The following is a 15,020-nucleotide window of genomic DNA, read 5'->3' on the forward strand; positions in this document are numbered from 1 at the left end:
AACTCTTCCCGCAGGCAGTGTTTGGAGTCTTTTTCGGGGTGATTACCCCCCTACCCCCCCCCTTTCCCCCACCGGGGACCCCAGGGACGTCCTCGCTGCCTTACCGTCTCTGTCGTTCCTGCAGCCGGCGACTATGCCGGACCGTACTGGCCGGTCCCCAAGCTCCGGCCCCCGTCCCGAGGTCCCCGGTGTCTCGGTGTCCCGATTCCGTCCCGGTTTTGTGTGGTGCGGGGGCTCCCGCAGCCGAAAACGCTCGCCGGAGCCGGCGCGAAGCGAAAGCTCGGTGTTGGCGGGGCTGCGGCAGGGCGGCGGGCCCCGAGCCGAGGGGGTTAAACCAGGAGCCTCCCCTTACCTTCAAAAAGTTAAAAATGTCTGGAGCCTGCATCTCTTAAAGGGGCGGTGCTGGCTGCAAGGAGTCTTGGCACCGGCTGCGAGAAAGGCTGGTCAGGGGCGTGAGTTCCCCTCCACCAACACCAAAACATTGCAAAAAAAGGCAGAGCGCCCCACACTTTAGATAAGGACAATTAGCCACCAGCGAGCCCCTGCAGACAGCGAGTTAATTAGGGGTTTCCTGCTCTCCGGCATGCCCTGTCCCAGCTCCTGCCCCCCGGGGCTCTTAGCCCTGATGGCACCTGGGCTGGCCCTCATGGCCACCTTCTCGCTGCCCTCCCAGGCTGGGGACAGGAGAGCACTGCCGGTGGAGAAACCTCCAGGTGTGAAGGGAAGAACTCTCATTCTCCTTGATGTCAACACCAAGAGCCCTGTCAGGATAATCAGTGAGAATTTCCTCTCCCTGCAGCTGGACCCCTCCATCATTCATGATGGCTGGCTCGATTTCTTAAGGTAAGGCAGGAGCCCCCCGGCGCCCTCCCCACGCCGCCCGCGGGGCGCCCCGGCGGCCCCGCCGCCCAGCCCTGCCGGGCTCCGCGCTGCTGGCGGCGCTTGTTGTGACGGAGGGAGCGAGGCCATGGTTTCCATTAAGATGCACATGTTTGCAATGGAGAAAGCATTTCGGAGACTTATCAGTTATGACTGCAAAAATGTCGTGCTCCCCTCGCTCCAGCAACCGCTCCTCTGCAAAAAGCACAACACGGGGCCGAGGCAGCACAGGGGAAAAATCAAAATCAAAATCAAACAAAAACCAGCAGCAGGAACGGGGCCGCCTGCCGAGCCGAGCCGAGCCTTCCCCGGGTCCCGACGGGCAGAGAGCGGGTGTCGGCCAGGTCTTCTGAGCCCTCCGCTCCCCGGACTTCCAGCCCCGCGCGGGGGGCAGAGCCGGGCTGCAGCTGTGCTGGGCTCCACCGGCGGTGCGGAGCGGCCGCGGCCTGGAGGCGCTGGGACGGCCAGAAAGCCTTCTCCCTGCTGGGTAAGTCGGGGAGGGAGAGCGGGTCTCCTCCGCACGCCCGCTCCGAGGGTCCTTTCGGCAGCCGAGGAAGGAGCGGGGCGAGGATGCGGGAAGGCGCGAGCGAAGCGGAGCCGGGACGGCTCCCGCTTTTCTCCCTTCCCCGCTTTTCTCCCCTCCCCGGCGGCTCGGCCCGCGGCACGGTCCCGCGTGGCGCTGAGCGCCTCTGCCTCCTGGACGCCGCTGCACTTGTCCGGGGGGCGCCGGCGGGACGGGGGGGGAGCCGGGCCCGCCGGCCTCCGGGCCACCACCGGCGGGCGGGGCGGCTGCCCGCTCCGGGGCCGCGCCGCTCGGCCCGCGCCGAGCCCCGCAGCCGGTGGTACCGCGTCGCACAGCCCCGGGCGGGGCAGCGGGGCCCGCCAGGGCAACGGCGGGTCCTCGAGCCCCGCGGTCCCCGGTCGCTGGCGGTACTGGGGAAGCGAGGGCCCGGCCCACGGCTTCCTCAGCCCTCTCTCTCCTCTCCCCAGTTCCCGGCGTCTGGTGACCCTGGCGCGGGGCCTGGCCCCCGCCTTCCTGCGCTTCGCGGGCAAGAGGACGGACTTTCTGCAGTTCCACAACGTGAAGAACCCGGCCAAGAGCCGCGGCGGGCCCGGCCCCGACTACTACCTCAAGAACTACGAGGACGGTGAGCCCCGGGGCCGGGACGGGGGGCGGGCGCTGCAGCGGGGGGCTGCGGGAGCCGGGCGGTCCCGCTCCGCCTGCCCCGCTCTCCCCGAGCCCGGCGGGGCCGTGCGGCGCCCGGGCACGCTGCCGCCGGGCACCGGGCAGGGGAGAATTCCCGTACCCTTTCTTTCCCGAGAGAGGGGAGCCGAGGAGCTCGGCGGAGCTCGCCCGCCCCATTGCCGGTGGATTCGGCGGGTGTCGGCCCCCGGGAACAAAAGACCAGCACTGGGGAGCGGGACTTTGCATACTCCCCCGCCCCGCTGCGTCCTTCCTCTCCCTTTGCCCCCGAGCGGGCAGCACCGCCCGCAGAGGAGACTTTGCCGCGGCTCCAGGCGGGGGCCGGGCATCGGAGCCCCGGGAACTCTGTGCACGCCCTATCCCGCGCTTCTCCCGCGGCTCTCGGGAGCCCTGCCTTGCCCCACGGACCTCGCCGTTGTGCCCGCCGCAGCCCCTTGGGCTCCCCGCTGCCCCTCCCGGCTCGGTGACGGTCGATCCCCGCGTGCCGGTGCCTGGCTGGGGCTGCTCCCCCTCCGAACCGCTCGGCCATCCGAGCTTTTTCCAAAGTCACCTCTTGGCCCCTGCCTTTCCGCTGCTCCCCTCTTCGCCGTCTGCCCTTCTCCCCATCGGACCTCAGTCCACAAAAGGCTTTCACCTTTCGCGGCCCATAATTCACACAAAGAAACTGCGTAGAAGAATTAGGGCCACATCTCCGTCCTAAGGCATTTTTTTATGAAGCAGAATACCATGTCCACATGCAAGAATTTATTGATTTTTCTCTCTTGCTTTGTTTCTTTTTTTAAAGAAACAAGCTTTTTTTTTTTTTTTTTTCCTTACTCAACGACTTAAAAAATTTGCTTAAGATTTTTCCATAAGTAATTGTGAAGGCCAAATAATGCCAGACAGATCCCACTGGGCAGGTCTGTGGAACAGAGGAAATTTTGCAGAGATCTAGTCAGCAGCACAGTCCTGAATGGAAAAAGCAGATGCATTTGCCCGTTTTCTGATGGCTCTCACTCCCGCTGTTTCCCCACATAACATCTGATCGCTCTGAGATGAATGTCCCTGTATTCCCACACACAGGCAGGTGGGTAAGTTTTTGTGCTCCATCTTTCACTTGGTCTCCTAGCTGAGGCAATCCTGATGTTATTCCTTGTTTTTCTTCTTGTGACAAATCTCAGTCGAAAGGTTTGTTTCAAGTTCTGCCTGCTGAGATGCACTTGAGGAAAAAATGCTGACCAAACTTGCCACAGACACCCTGTACAGTAGAAATTAAGTGTCGTGCATAAAATTGTGGATGGGACTTATACAAAACGTTTGTAAGAATAAATTTCCCCACCTTCCATATTTCAACAGCTTGCAGGAGAGAACTTACTTATTAAACGTCTTCACAACAGCTTCCATGTTAAGGAAGGACTGAAATATTTTGGCTTTTTTTTTTTCAGTTTTCCTCATGGCAATAAAATTGAAATGTAGCAGCCTTCAAAATGAAGCTTTTCATAGAAGTTGTAACCACAGGTCTTAACTTTTCATCACTTAAATATGGAACAGGACCATTATAAATGTGGGTGAAGGAAGGAGAAGACACATGTGGTGTGTATCAAGCATTGGTGTAAATCAGAAAGGTGTGGCAAAAGGGATTTCCTGCCTGGAAGCAAAGCTCTCGTATTTGTTCTTAAGATCTGTGTGCAAACTCCAAGGCTAGAGTTGCTAGTAGCTCACATCCTTTTGTGCTGAGGCTGCACTAAGTGCTTCACTAGAGGGATCTGGTTCTCTGAAATAAAATCCTGGTGCCACCACAGCTCTTTGCCCTGCTGTACTGGGTATGAACAGCCATCTTCTCCGTTTGAAAAACTGGTCCCATTTTTGTTCCCTTATCTGTGGCTCACCCAGGACCTGCTTGGGATCAGGGCATGTAGTTTGCTCTTGCTGCTAAGGACTTACAGCCTCAAGAGACACTAAAAAAAACCAATGGCAATCAGCACCTGAGCATGGGGGAAGCCAACAAGCATCCTACTAGGTACCCTTCCTTCTCCTCAAGCTGTCTGGGGTGGTTGGGGTTGTTTTCCATGCCCATGGACTTTTATATGTCCAATACCCATTTTCTGGAATTTCATATAATGGCATGGGAGTGGGGAAGATGTTGGGGGACTTGATTAGTTAAAAAAAGTCAGAAAACGTTTAAAAGATAAATCAGTGAATTTTTAAGTCCTATGCATCACTTTAGTGACTTTTAGTGATGTGACAAGTGATTGTTTGATTGTTTTTTGAGTGTTTGTCTTTTTGCTGCTTCTGCCCGTGGGTGCCCACAGACTCCAGGCCTATGCTCCAGAGTCTGGGCTCTCTTTGCGACCTCCATGGGTGTTCCCGTGCCTCGTGTTCCCCTGTGGCCCGTGCACAGAGTGGGAGGGAAGGGCACTTGTTATGTTCCTCTGAGCTGCAGCAACTCATAGAGTGCAGGACTGAGAGGTGAAGGGCATGTGTGCAAGTGTGCTCAGAGAACTGCAGTTACAAGTGAGTGACTGTGAGTGGTGTTCACATCACAGGCAGCTGCACCCCACTGTGTGCTCACAGGCCACACTGCTGTGGCCCTCTCAGGCATTCAGCTGGGAGGCAGCAACAGCAACAGGACTGCTTTGCATCATCCTTCGTGGATCCTGTGACCATGCTTGCTGGAGTTGAAATGAATCTCTGTGCAGGGATCTTCATCCTGTAAATCCCCCTCTGCCACCCTGGTGCTCTTCAGACCAGATATTCCTCACAGCTCGCTTTGAGGGTTTTTTCCATCTCTGTGGTGCTCTGCCTTCCTGACTATCAGACCTCCTCAGAAATACACTTTAGTTTTTCCCCTCCACTTAAAATTGTATTTGATTCCCTTTTAAATGGTCCCAACTATGCACACCTCCACCTTCTGAAAATTGCTTTTACCTAGGCCTACCTTTGGGTTCATCAACCCATCTTTTCTCACTTCTTTCTTCCACAGAGTGTAGGTACTCTCTGAGGGTAGTAATAGTTGCTTTTGACTTGTATCTAAAATGTACTTCATTTTCCTGAAGTAAGGTGTTTCCTTTAGGTTTCAGGGTAACTCTTTTCTTGTTCAGATTTTTCCTGGAAACACAGACCTGGAGGTATTGTGTATTACCTGGTGTGTGTGATATCTTTCCTTTGTAAGTCTGAACAGCCTCACCCCAGTCTAGACTAGTCATGTCTGGGCAGCAAAGGTAACAAAGTGGTGCATGCTCTGTGGTGACTGCCTGTGGTGCCACGAAGAGGGTGCATGTGTCAATTTGTTTTCAGCATTGCATATAAAATTGGCCCAGCAGTTTCATCACCTGCTGGCAGATTTGTCAGTACCTGACAGAGTGACTCATAAAAGTGGATGCCTATGATAAATGGTTGTGGTGAGCTGTGGGGTATGCAGTCCCTGTGGATGGTAGCATGGCTATAGGTACCTCCTGGACTTTGCTAAATATTAGGTCATTTAATGTGTTATATTAACACCCCACCTATGCTGCACACCGGGTGGCTTCCATTTCATGCAGCCCCTACTTTGGATGGTCAGTCCTGGAGTCCACCCTCCTTGGATAAGGCATTGGCCAGCCTGAGGTTTGTTAGAAACAGAAACCCAGTTTAATGTATGTCAGGCTCTCTGGTACCAGGAGGTGGGGCTGTGCCAGAGACTTTTTGACATTTTATGATCAAGAGGTGTAACATTTTTAGCCTGAGAGCCTTTTCCCTCCCTTAAATGGTGTTTCTCTGTATATGCCCTGCTGAGTTCGTTTTTCTTCCCCAGCTGTGCTCAGCATTGTGCTTTGTTATCTGGAGATGTTTCTCTGCTGCCGTAGGCACATCCAATTCCAGGGCAGGTACCAAGATGAGAGGTTTCACGTTCAGTCTATCAGTGGTAAATCTGCTTCTCCTTTAGCTGCTGGGTTGCCTAACAAGCAATCTGTTCAGCCTGTTCTTTCAACTGCCTCATGTGTGCCAAGGACCAGTTGGGTCTGAGGAATGGAACAACAAGAAACACTGGCCTCCGGGAAAACAGACTTGAGCAGCTCTCTTTGGAGCAAAAGCACAGGTTGCTGCCGGTACAAAACCTCTTCTGAAGTTGAGTTTGCTAAAACCTGACTTGCATGCTGTCCTGGAGTTTGGCATTGGAGTGTTATGTGTGAGTGGAGTCCTGGTCTTGTTTCAGCAAGAGATGCTGCAGGTGCTGTCTCAGTGCCTGAACCTAGAGCCCGTTTTGGAAGCTCCTTGCTGGTGCTCCAGTATGAGTTTGGTGGGGTAATGTGGAGCCCCCTCATCTGCAGGGTGATCCTCAACTGCCTCTCTCCACAAAGCCACACAGCCCAGCTTTGGACAACCTGTGGTGACATAGACATCGCTTATAGCTTCCCCCTGTGCATATGTGCTGTGAAGGAAGACTCCCAGGGAAAAAGAGAAGTTACTCATAGCTGGAATTCTTAAAGATGCATTGGCCCAACTGCACAGATTCTCAGTCATGTCCCTCAGCATTTTGTAGACTTTTGTAGCCTTTTTGTGCTGAGACCAAAGGACACTTGGTGTGGCCCTGTGTGGGCCATGGGAGGGAGAGGGGAAGAGGAGTACATTTGCATGCTGCATGTAGTGCATCAAAGAAGTTTCTGAACCGAAGTGTGTATGAGCAACACATTTCAAAAATACTCTTTTAATTGCTATTTAGTTGCTTCCTTCTATTTTATGTCCTTTCTTTCTTTTTTTTTTTTTTTTTAAGAGGATAATAGGAATATGGAAAAATGGTCAATTACAACAAAAAAAATCACAAAGACATGTTTCTTAAGCCTTCCATACTAGTCAGGGGATTTTGCAGTATAGTGTGGGAAACTCCACATAATGCTGTGTAATACTGGCTAGGTTTTCTGTATGTTCTTTCAGTGTTGGATCCATTCCTTCAGGCATCCTCAGGAACCCAACACTACATCTAAACCTCAAAATTTGTGTGGCAGTGGGAACGTATTCTCACCCTTGCTCAGTCCATAGTGCACAGGGGTCTTCTAGGATGCCATGCTGTTAGAACATGTTCCAGGGTATTGAGAGGAAAGGAAGATAATAAACTGTTAAATGACCTGAGGATTCCTTTATGTGTGTGTGTGTGTGGTTACACAGGGGCTGGAGCTGACCCCAGCTAGGGTTGCTGTTCCCACCTTTCTGCCCTTTCTGGCATGTTCCTGCCCTCTTCCACACCTGGAGCCCGAGTCTGCATGGTGAGTCAGTTCAGGGATCTCAGCTGACCAAAACTTGATGGTGGAGAGGTGACTGAACTTCAACTTGTTCAGCTGCCAAATTGATTAATGCTGCATGACCATGCAGAGGTGTAGAGCACAGTGCTGGGAAACTCTGCATTGAAGGCAGATGGGACTGCAGCAGTGTCAGTCTTGGTCAGATTAAATCCTTCGAATCTGTGTCCTGAAGGCAGGAAATCTCACCTCTTGTTTCTCTGCCATCAGAAGGGTTGGTCCCCATGCTTTCTTTATGATCTGTGCACTGTTCTGCTGCTTCCTTTGTGTGGCTCTGGCACATTTCTGATCCTCTGCTAAGCCAGCAGAAAACCATTTTAAGTAAAAAAAAAAAAAGCAACAGTTTTACTGCGAATTTAGTGAGCAGGATCATGAGGATCATCATGGGGTATGAGGATACCTGAGCCAGAGGAAAGGAGGGTTGTTGCCGTATGTCTGGGAGTGTCCCTTTGGCTCTGCCAGCTCATAAAACTGCAGTGGATATTTCTGAATGGAGAACCATCCTGTTATCCTGGTAAAAATGAGCAAACGAATTTTCCTTTATTCAAAGAATCATCTTCTGTTTCTGGTCACCCAGGGCCCCTTTTCTGTCTGCTTTGTGTCCCTCGACAGTTTAGACATCTGTCCTTTCAGAGCTTGAAGAGGAAATAGTTGTTTTTTTCACCCTCTGAGTGTTTCAAACACAGCCCCTTAGCCGAGCTGTAGCATTTCAGGCATAGAAAGACCTCAGTCCCCAAGCGGGGAAGACCCTCTGATGTCCTTTGGACTTCTGGGATTTGCCAGACCTGGGGCTGCTCTATGCCTCAGCATGAGCTCTGAGGCAGCCTCCTGCTCCCTAATTCCCAGGAACTACGACTGCAGGGAAGGAGCTACAACCTGCTCTGCCTGTATAAGGAGTCCCAGGGCTTAGTTTTTTCCTTAGAAATTAGAAAATAATAAAAAAGTTGTAGAAATCATGTTACACAAAGTAAGGGAAATACTGCCTAGGCAGGAGACACTTCCAAAGATTGTCTGTTTATCTCCACTTTTTCTTTTTAAATTAAAAACTCTTCTGCTAGAATCATACATGAGGAGTGCTTTAATAACTGAAGGAAATGGTGCAATCAAACAATTAACTCCTGATTTGCTAGCCATTTGCTTGTGTATTGGTGAGATTTCTATGGTCATATATTTAATTGTTTATAATAAGCATCCTAAATTCTCTTAAAAAATTACATATTTTTGTTAGTTTCACACTTCTTTCTATGCCACATCTACTTTGTATGAATTAAAAGTGACTCATGCAAAGTTATATGCATGGGGAAAGACATATGACTTTTTGTACACAACTATCCATTCTAAATTAGCATTTGGCATTCAGGGAAAATGTTCTGAACTTATTATAGCTTGGTCTCTGAATACATTTGGGTAAGTAAACAGTGATTCTAATGTTAGGGATATTAGAAAATAATTGAAAAAACTCGCTGAGAGCATTCTTATGCTGTAAGTAAACTAGGTGCTGACATACTAATCAGTGTAAAGGATATATATGTGAGGGGTAGGATGATGGAAATGATCAAAGTCATATCTTTCACTCAGAGATTTTTCATCTTGGGAAAAATGACAGATTATGACAAATGCTGTGAGCTCGGTGTCACACAGAGAAGACAATTTGGGAATGATTATTTCCTTGTTTTCATGACACAAGAAATAGGAAGCATCCAGTGGAATTATTACATATAAAATGAACAAATATTACTTTTTTTTAATATGTTAGGAAACAACTTGTGGAATTCATTGTCAGGGAACTTCTCCCAGCTAAAATAAAGGAATGATACTAATGTCTCAAAAATTTGCCTATTAAAGACGGGCACGATGGGGGTGGAGTTTGTGTCTTGAGAAATCTGTCTTTGTAAATAAAAGTTGTGTTCCCAATTTTACAATCACTGGAAATTTTATAATTCCAGCAGACAAACCTGTTTTTTAAAGCATTTTAAAATGTGTTGACTTAAAAAGTAGGTATTTTACAAGTTTGGCAACATGCAAATCGTAGGACCTTTGCTTGGCCACTCATTAAACAGCTATTTAACTTTGGTACTAACATAATGTCCTAATACTCCATTTTTTAAAAAAAGTATTCGGGTTTTGTTAGAATAAAATCGATTTTTTTTTTTCCCTTTTGAATTCACTTTTCAAGACTGAAAATCTGAAGCAAACAGTCCCATGAGGAGGATGGCCAAACTCAGCTTGTTCTGTTTCCATGGCAGTGGTGACTCCTGCTGGAGCGGTGATCGCTGTGGGCAGTGCTCACTTTCACACACACAGACACAGAAAGATGAGCTGCTTCTCCTCTTTACCCTTCCGTCACACATCCCTCTGACAATAACCACATCCCTCTGCCCTCTCCGCATAAACCTGGGACTGTGCCTTCCTCCATCTTCCAGCTGATCAGCTGCAATAGTCTGTGTCTGCTCCATGACTCCAGCCGCTCCTGGGATGGAATTGCCTCTGGGCAGATGGTGGCATGAGCCATGGGATGGTCACTTGCACACAAGCCATACTGGCACCATATAAATTCTCGGCTAGAGAAGCTCACTCTGTGCAAGGGAAACCTGGCCCTGGCTGGGAGCTCTCTCCACATGCTGTGCCCCGTCCTCGAGGTCTCACATCTTGGAACCTCTCTGCCTTGTGGGAAGTGGTTACTGAAACCGCTTGGTGCAGGTGATTCACAGAAAGGGACTGGTAGAGCTCAGCTCGTCCTAGGATGCCCGGAGAAGAGCATCGCTGCCCTTGTGCCACTCCTGAAGGGTGTTTTCTAACTTGTTCTTCAACGTTTCCCTGCTAGTTTCGGTGACCTCCATGGGCGGCGTGCGCGGAAGCGCAGCAGATATTCCGAGGCGGGACAGAGATGTGTGCGGGCACTCGGAGACAGAACAGCGTCCTCCGGCCCAGCTCCGCAGGCTGGCGAGGGGAGAGCTCCTGCGGGATGCCGGCTCCTCAGCCGCTCCGGGCGGGGTCCGGGCGCGGGGCCCGAGGCTGTGCCGGAGCGGGCGCTCCCGCCGCCGGGATTCCCGGTCGGTGCCTGCCGGCAGCCGCAGCTCACCTGGCCGCCACACGGGTGTGCTCCCGCCATTCCGCTCGGCGCTGCCGGGCCCGGCACCGCGCTGCCGCCGCCGCGGGACCCGCGCCCGCCGCCCCGGAGCGCCGCGCCCGCCGGGGTCCGGCCGCGGGGGAACCTGAGCTGGCCAGGGTACTGACCCGGCCCGCCCGGGGCACGGCTCCTGGCCTGCCGGCTTTGGAAAACCCTCTGGGGCTCCCACATCTGGAGTTCTTTCGCACTCCTGGCAGGAGCTGCTCGGTTCCGTGTTCTGCTGGGCAGTTTATTGCCTTTTTCTTTTTTTTAAATTGGGCTCAGGAAGGAAGTGAGTGCCCTTCTCCTGCCCACTCGGGGCTGCCCTGCCCAGATCCTCCGGGGTACCCTCCTCCTTCTTGGCCTCCTTGCATCTGTCTTTTTTTTTAATCTCTTCCTTTTAAGATTTCAGAGCTGAGAACTCCTTGCTGTCTGCGTCCCTCGGGTTGCACTTGCCGAGATTTCCCCTAGGCCTTCAGAAGCTGTGGTCTGCCACCCCTCTTCCCTCAGTGCTGCTGGTTCAGCAGAGTGGTGCAGAGGTGCCTGTGCCTCCTTCCCTGCACTGAGCACAGCCTGGTGGGGTATGAAGGACCAGGCACTGACTTCCTTGGTGAGATCCATACCCCAGGCATCTGCCCACAGCTTCAGCTGGAGTCATTATGACTGTGAGGTCCACCTCCATCTTTAAGTCTTTGGCAAGTTTCTTGGGTTCTTCACCAATCTGAGAAGACAGGACCTTGCATGTCTTGCCTCTGCTTCCTGAGTGTCTGCAGTGGAAGCTCTCAGAGAACCCCATGAACATAACTATCAGAGAGTGCTCTGACTTCTGTGCCCTGCATGCTTTCCGCTACCCTCACAGGGATTTGCCTGAATGTGACTTGACATCCTTGTGGTAATCCCTGTCACAGCAGCTTTATCACAACACTGCTCCTGCTGTTCATTCCTGGGCCTGCCCTTTGTCCCCAGGCCCTGCTGACAGTGCATGCAGAGCCATCCCTGTGGTCCCCAAAGATGGATGTCACACGGGACCCACTGCCATGGTCCTCTGCATCCTCCAAGGTGCTGGACCCTGACCCTGCTCCTGGGCCAGTGGTTCCTCCACATGGGTCCATATCGGCCCTGGTTTGGGTTTTAGATGTCATCCATTCCATTTAGGAAGTAAACTTGTTTTGACCCAGCCTGGACTCCCTTACAGCAGTTTGAAGAGAATTGCAGACAGCTTATTGACCATCGAGTTTCAAACCTGTCTGCCTCTCAGTCTTCTCCTTCAGGGCCTCCTTGATGTGTTTGCCTTCGTTTTGCCTTGGGGTGTGGGGGTGTACAGCTCTTGCCTTCAGTTCTGTAGGAAGGGAAAACCATCACCCAGGAAGGTGAATGGCTGTTTATGGGCTCCAGGTGACTCCAGCAGCCCATGGCAGCAATAGCCTTTCTGGTATGGGAGAGAGGTAAGGTGGCATTTCTCAGTCTTCAGTTCTCCAAATATTTCACACAACAAGGGTTCAGGATTTTACCATTCATTAGTTGGGCGAAGGTTGGGTAGGTCCAAGTCTTACTTCGTATCTACCTAAGAGAATGTGCACTAAAGCACATAGTTGAGGGGTGTGTGCTCATTAGCTGCAGAGGAACATTAGTCCTTTCTCTTGCTCCATCTCACTGATGCCCTTGTGCTGGGTGTAGAAATATTGAACCATATTTTCATGGTAGCTGGATGCTGCCCAGTATCCACTCCTGAGTATGCTAGCTGTGGGTGTAGGAGAGAACTCATGTGGCTAACTACAGACCATGGGTACTTTAATGACATTGCTGTTCTGAGCAGTCTGTTTTAGACAGGCTTTAGAGAAGCTGTACTAATCCTAAAGGCAGAAAAGAGATAGAACACATCCTGGGCAGGGAAGTGTGGTGAGTCTAGGATGAGGCTCAGAGACAGGAAGATAATGTGGCTTCCAGTCCTCCACTACATGTTTGGAGGCAGTTCCCTGCCAGCCCAAAACATAGCAGAGCTTTGAACCTAAGTTTGCTGAACATGAGATTGGACAGCTCGAGAGACAGGAGCGTGACTTTTGGAAGCAACTTAGGTGTTTCTTGATGTGCATAACCATAAAGGAGCTGGAGAGTGTGTGTGGAGCAAGGTGTGACTCTCTTCTGACAACAAGCTCCTTCAGCAGCTTCTAGCTAGATGGGAATTGAACCAAGCAAAGATCAACCTCGTGAGGCAAAGTGACCTTATGCAATGTGGTGGAAGAATTCCAGCTTCAATCCTTGCTTATCAGAGCTGGCCGCCTGAGGTTTTGTAAGAATTATCATCTGGTGCCTGTGGATCTGAACATGTTACAGAGTTTATTAAACTCATAAGGGACCTTGCAAGGACCTTGCAAGTTTGCACCATTTCCCTCCTGCTTAGACTGCTATATCTTACTTGATTCTTGTTCTGCCTTGCTACTTCATCATTCCCTTTACCCAGCATGTGAGTAGTTCTAGGAGAGAGAATATCCTATTCTTATCTCACAATATGACTTAGAGAATGCTCATACGAAGAGAAAACAATTTTTAAATAATCCTGTCTCCTGAATGTCAGGCATTAGAAGGGTACAGACACTTGCTCAAAGAGTCATGAGCCATGCTGACCTGTGATAGCTGCAGTGAGGATAAACAAGGTGAGAACAAGCCTTCTTCATCACCTCTTTGACAGGCAAGGTTAAATGGAAGCCAGGGGTTACTGAAATGGGATTTAGTCTTTTCTCATCATTTAGTGTCAAACACATATGTAACAGGGTTGTAATATAAATGTTGGGAGATTTTGCACTTTCCTGTGAGGGAGGGGTCAGCATTGTAAGAGAGCAACAGCTAGGCACGTAAAGGATGGAAGGGCCAGTAGGTTTTGTGAGCATACAACTTGAGGTTTGTGTGGAAGAAAAGGAGACTTGGGCTGGGAAGGGTCATTTGATAGGTGGATCCAAGGGGTTTGGATCCTTTTTTGGGGTTGCTCTTGCTGAGTGATGATTGTGTGACTGTCATATTGGCTGGAGCTGATCCAAGCATCTGGCAAAAATGAAAATGAAAGCTGAGGTTTGGCCATCTCCCTCTTTTCTTTCCCTTTTGCTGTAGACATTGTTCGCAGCGACATTGCCCTGGATAAGCAGAAAGGCTGTAAGATCGCCCAGCATCCTGACATAATGTTGGAGCTACAGAGGGAAAAGGCAGCTCAGATGCACTTGGTTTTGTTAAAGGAGCAGTTTTCAAACACATACAGCAACCTCACATTAACAGGTAAGGCTGCAAGACCAGCTCGGGAGCCAGGAGCTGGGTCTAGTTCTTGCTAACTCACAGGTGTGTTAAAACCCTCGGGTTCTTCGCCTCTGTATGAATCAGCATCTCTCTGGCTGCTTCTGTTTCCTACCACTGGGTATTGGGAGGGAAAGGACCAGCAGGAACTGGAGGTGGACTCACAAGGCCTCTGCAGCTGGCACCTATGCAAACACTCCAGATTTGGTGTCCCTGAACAGAACATTTTCTACAGTCTGACCTAAGCAGAATACCACGGCATGTGAAGTGCTGGAGAAATCTCCCTGCTAACTGTTCACGTCGATGGGGCTGCAGCAATTACTAAATTTGGAGTCCTTTAAGCTGCAGCTGATTTTTTTTCTTTCCAGAGCATGCACTTTGTGTGAACCCAGTAAATATTAAAGAGCAAATATAAAGGGATAATGGCCTAGACAGAGATGAGAGGATACTCTTTTTCTGGCAACTGTTTGTATTATCCAGGGAATAGAATCTCGATGGAGGAGACTGCCACATTTTGGATACACATTTAATGGTGCTTGTAAAGGACTGATGTCTTCAGGCAGTGAGTGGGCAGAAAGATGGGATTCCAGCAGCCAGCAGGGTCCTTTCATATCTCTTCTCCTTATCACTACAGCTGGATGAGCCACAGATGACAGGAAGGAGGAAGAGACTAATAAATCAAACAGGACCCCCTTGTCCTCTTGACAAGTCCCTTTCCTGTGAAAGGCAGGCAGGCATCTTACTTTTATAAGAGAGAGGGCCCTGTGCTCTGTCTGAGGAGGAGATGGCAAACCCCATGGTGGCCCTCCCCTGCTGCTGGGCTGGGAGAGACAAACTGGTCCTGAACAACCTCCTCCTCTCTGCTGCCACCCCGAATTCAGTGCCCAGTGCCTGCCTGGAAGCCAGACTGGGTCTGCATCCTCACCAGTAAGCTCTAGCTCTCCTGGGGACATCAGCTGTGTTGGAGCTCTAGGGGACCCCACAGAGGTGGGATGGTGACACCAGCACTACCGAAAGGCTCAGCCCAGGGGTCACTGGATACTGGGGCCATGAGTGTGGCTGAATCACATCATTCCTGAGGACCCAGCATTTAAATGGGATCCTCAGAGCCGTTTCTCATTCTCTGTAATGTAATCCACTTGGCTGTTTATTCCCAGTACAACTGCTGGAATCAACATTGTCAGCTTTTCCCCTGACAACTTGCTTACTTTCCACTAAACAAACTTCCCTCGAGAAGTGAAGCTGCTCTCCCCTATCCTCCTTCCCTTGCTGCTTCAAAAGCTCTCTGGCA

At 50.9% G+C, this 15,020-nt stretch overlaps 1 protein-coding gene across 1 annotated transcript in view; it reads left to right on the plus strand.

The window, feature by feature from the left end:
• The first annotated feature begins 576 nt into the window (after nucleotides 1–576).
• The window catches only part of HPSE2 (heparanase 2 (inactive)), a 106,171-nt gene continuing 91,727 nt past the window's right edge, over nucleotides 577–15,020 (plus strand). The window contains exons 1-3 of the mRNA XM_069019812.1: nucleotides 577–843; nucleotides 1,870–2,027; nucleotides 13,553–13,714. Of these exons, the coding sequence (XP_068875913.1) occupies nucleotides 584–843; nucleotides 1,870–2,027; nucleotides 13,553–13,714 (580 nt within the window). The 5' untranslated portion in view covers nucleotides 577–583. The remainder of the gene's footprint in view (nucleotides 844–1,869; nucleotides 2,028–13,552; nucleotides 13,715–15,020) is intronic.

The sequence above is a fragment of the Aphelocoma coerulescens genome, chromosome 6, assembly GCF_041296385.1.
Source record: "Aphelocoma coerulescens isolate FSJ_1873_10779 chromosome 6, UR_Acoe_1.0, whole genome shotgun sequence".
In the NCBI taxonomy this organism is placed as follows: domain Eukaryota; kingdom Metazoa; phylum Chordata; class Aves; order Passeriformes; family Corvidae; genus Aphelocoma; species Aphelocoma coerulescens.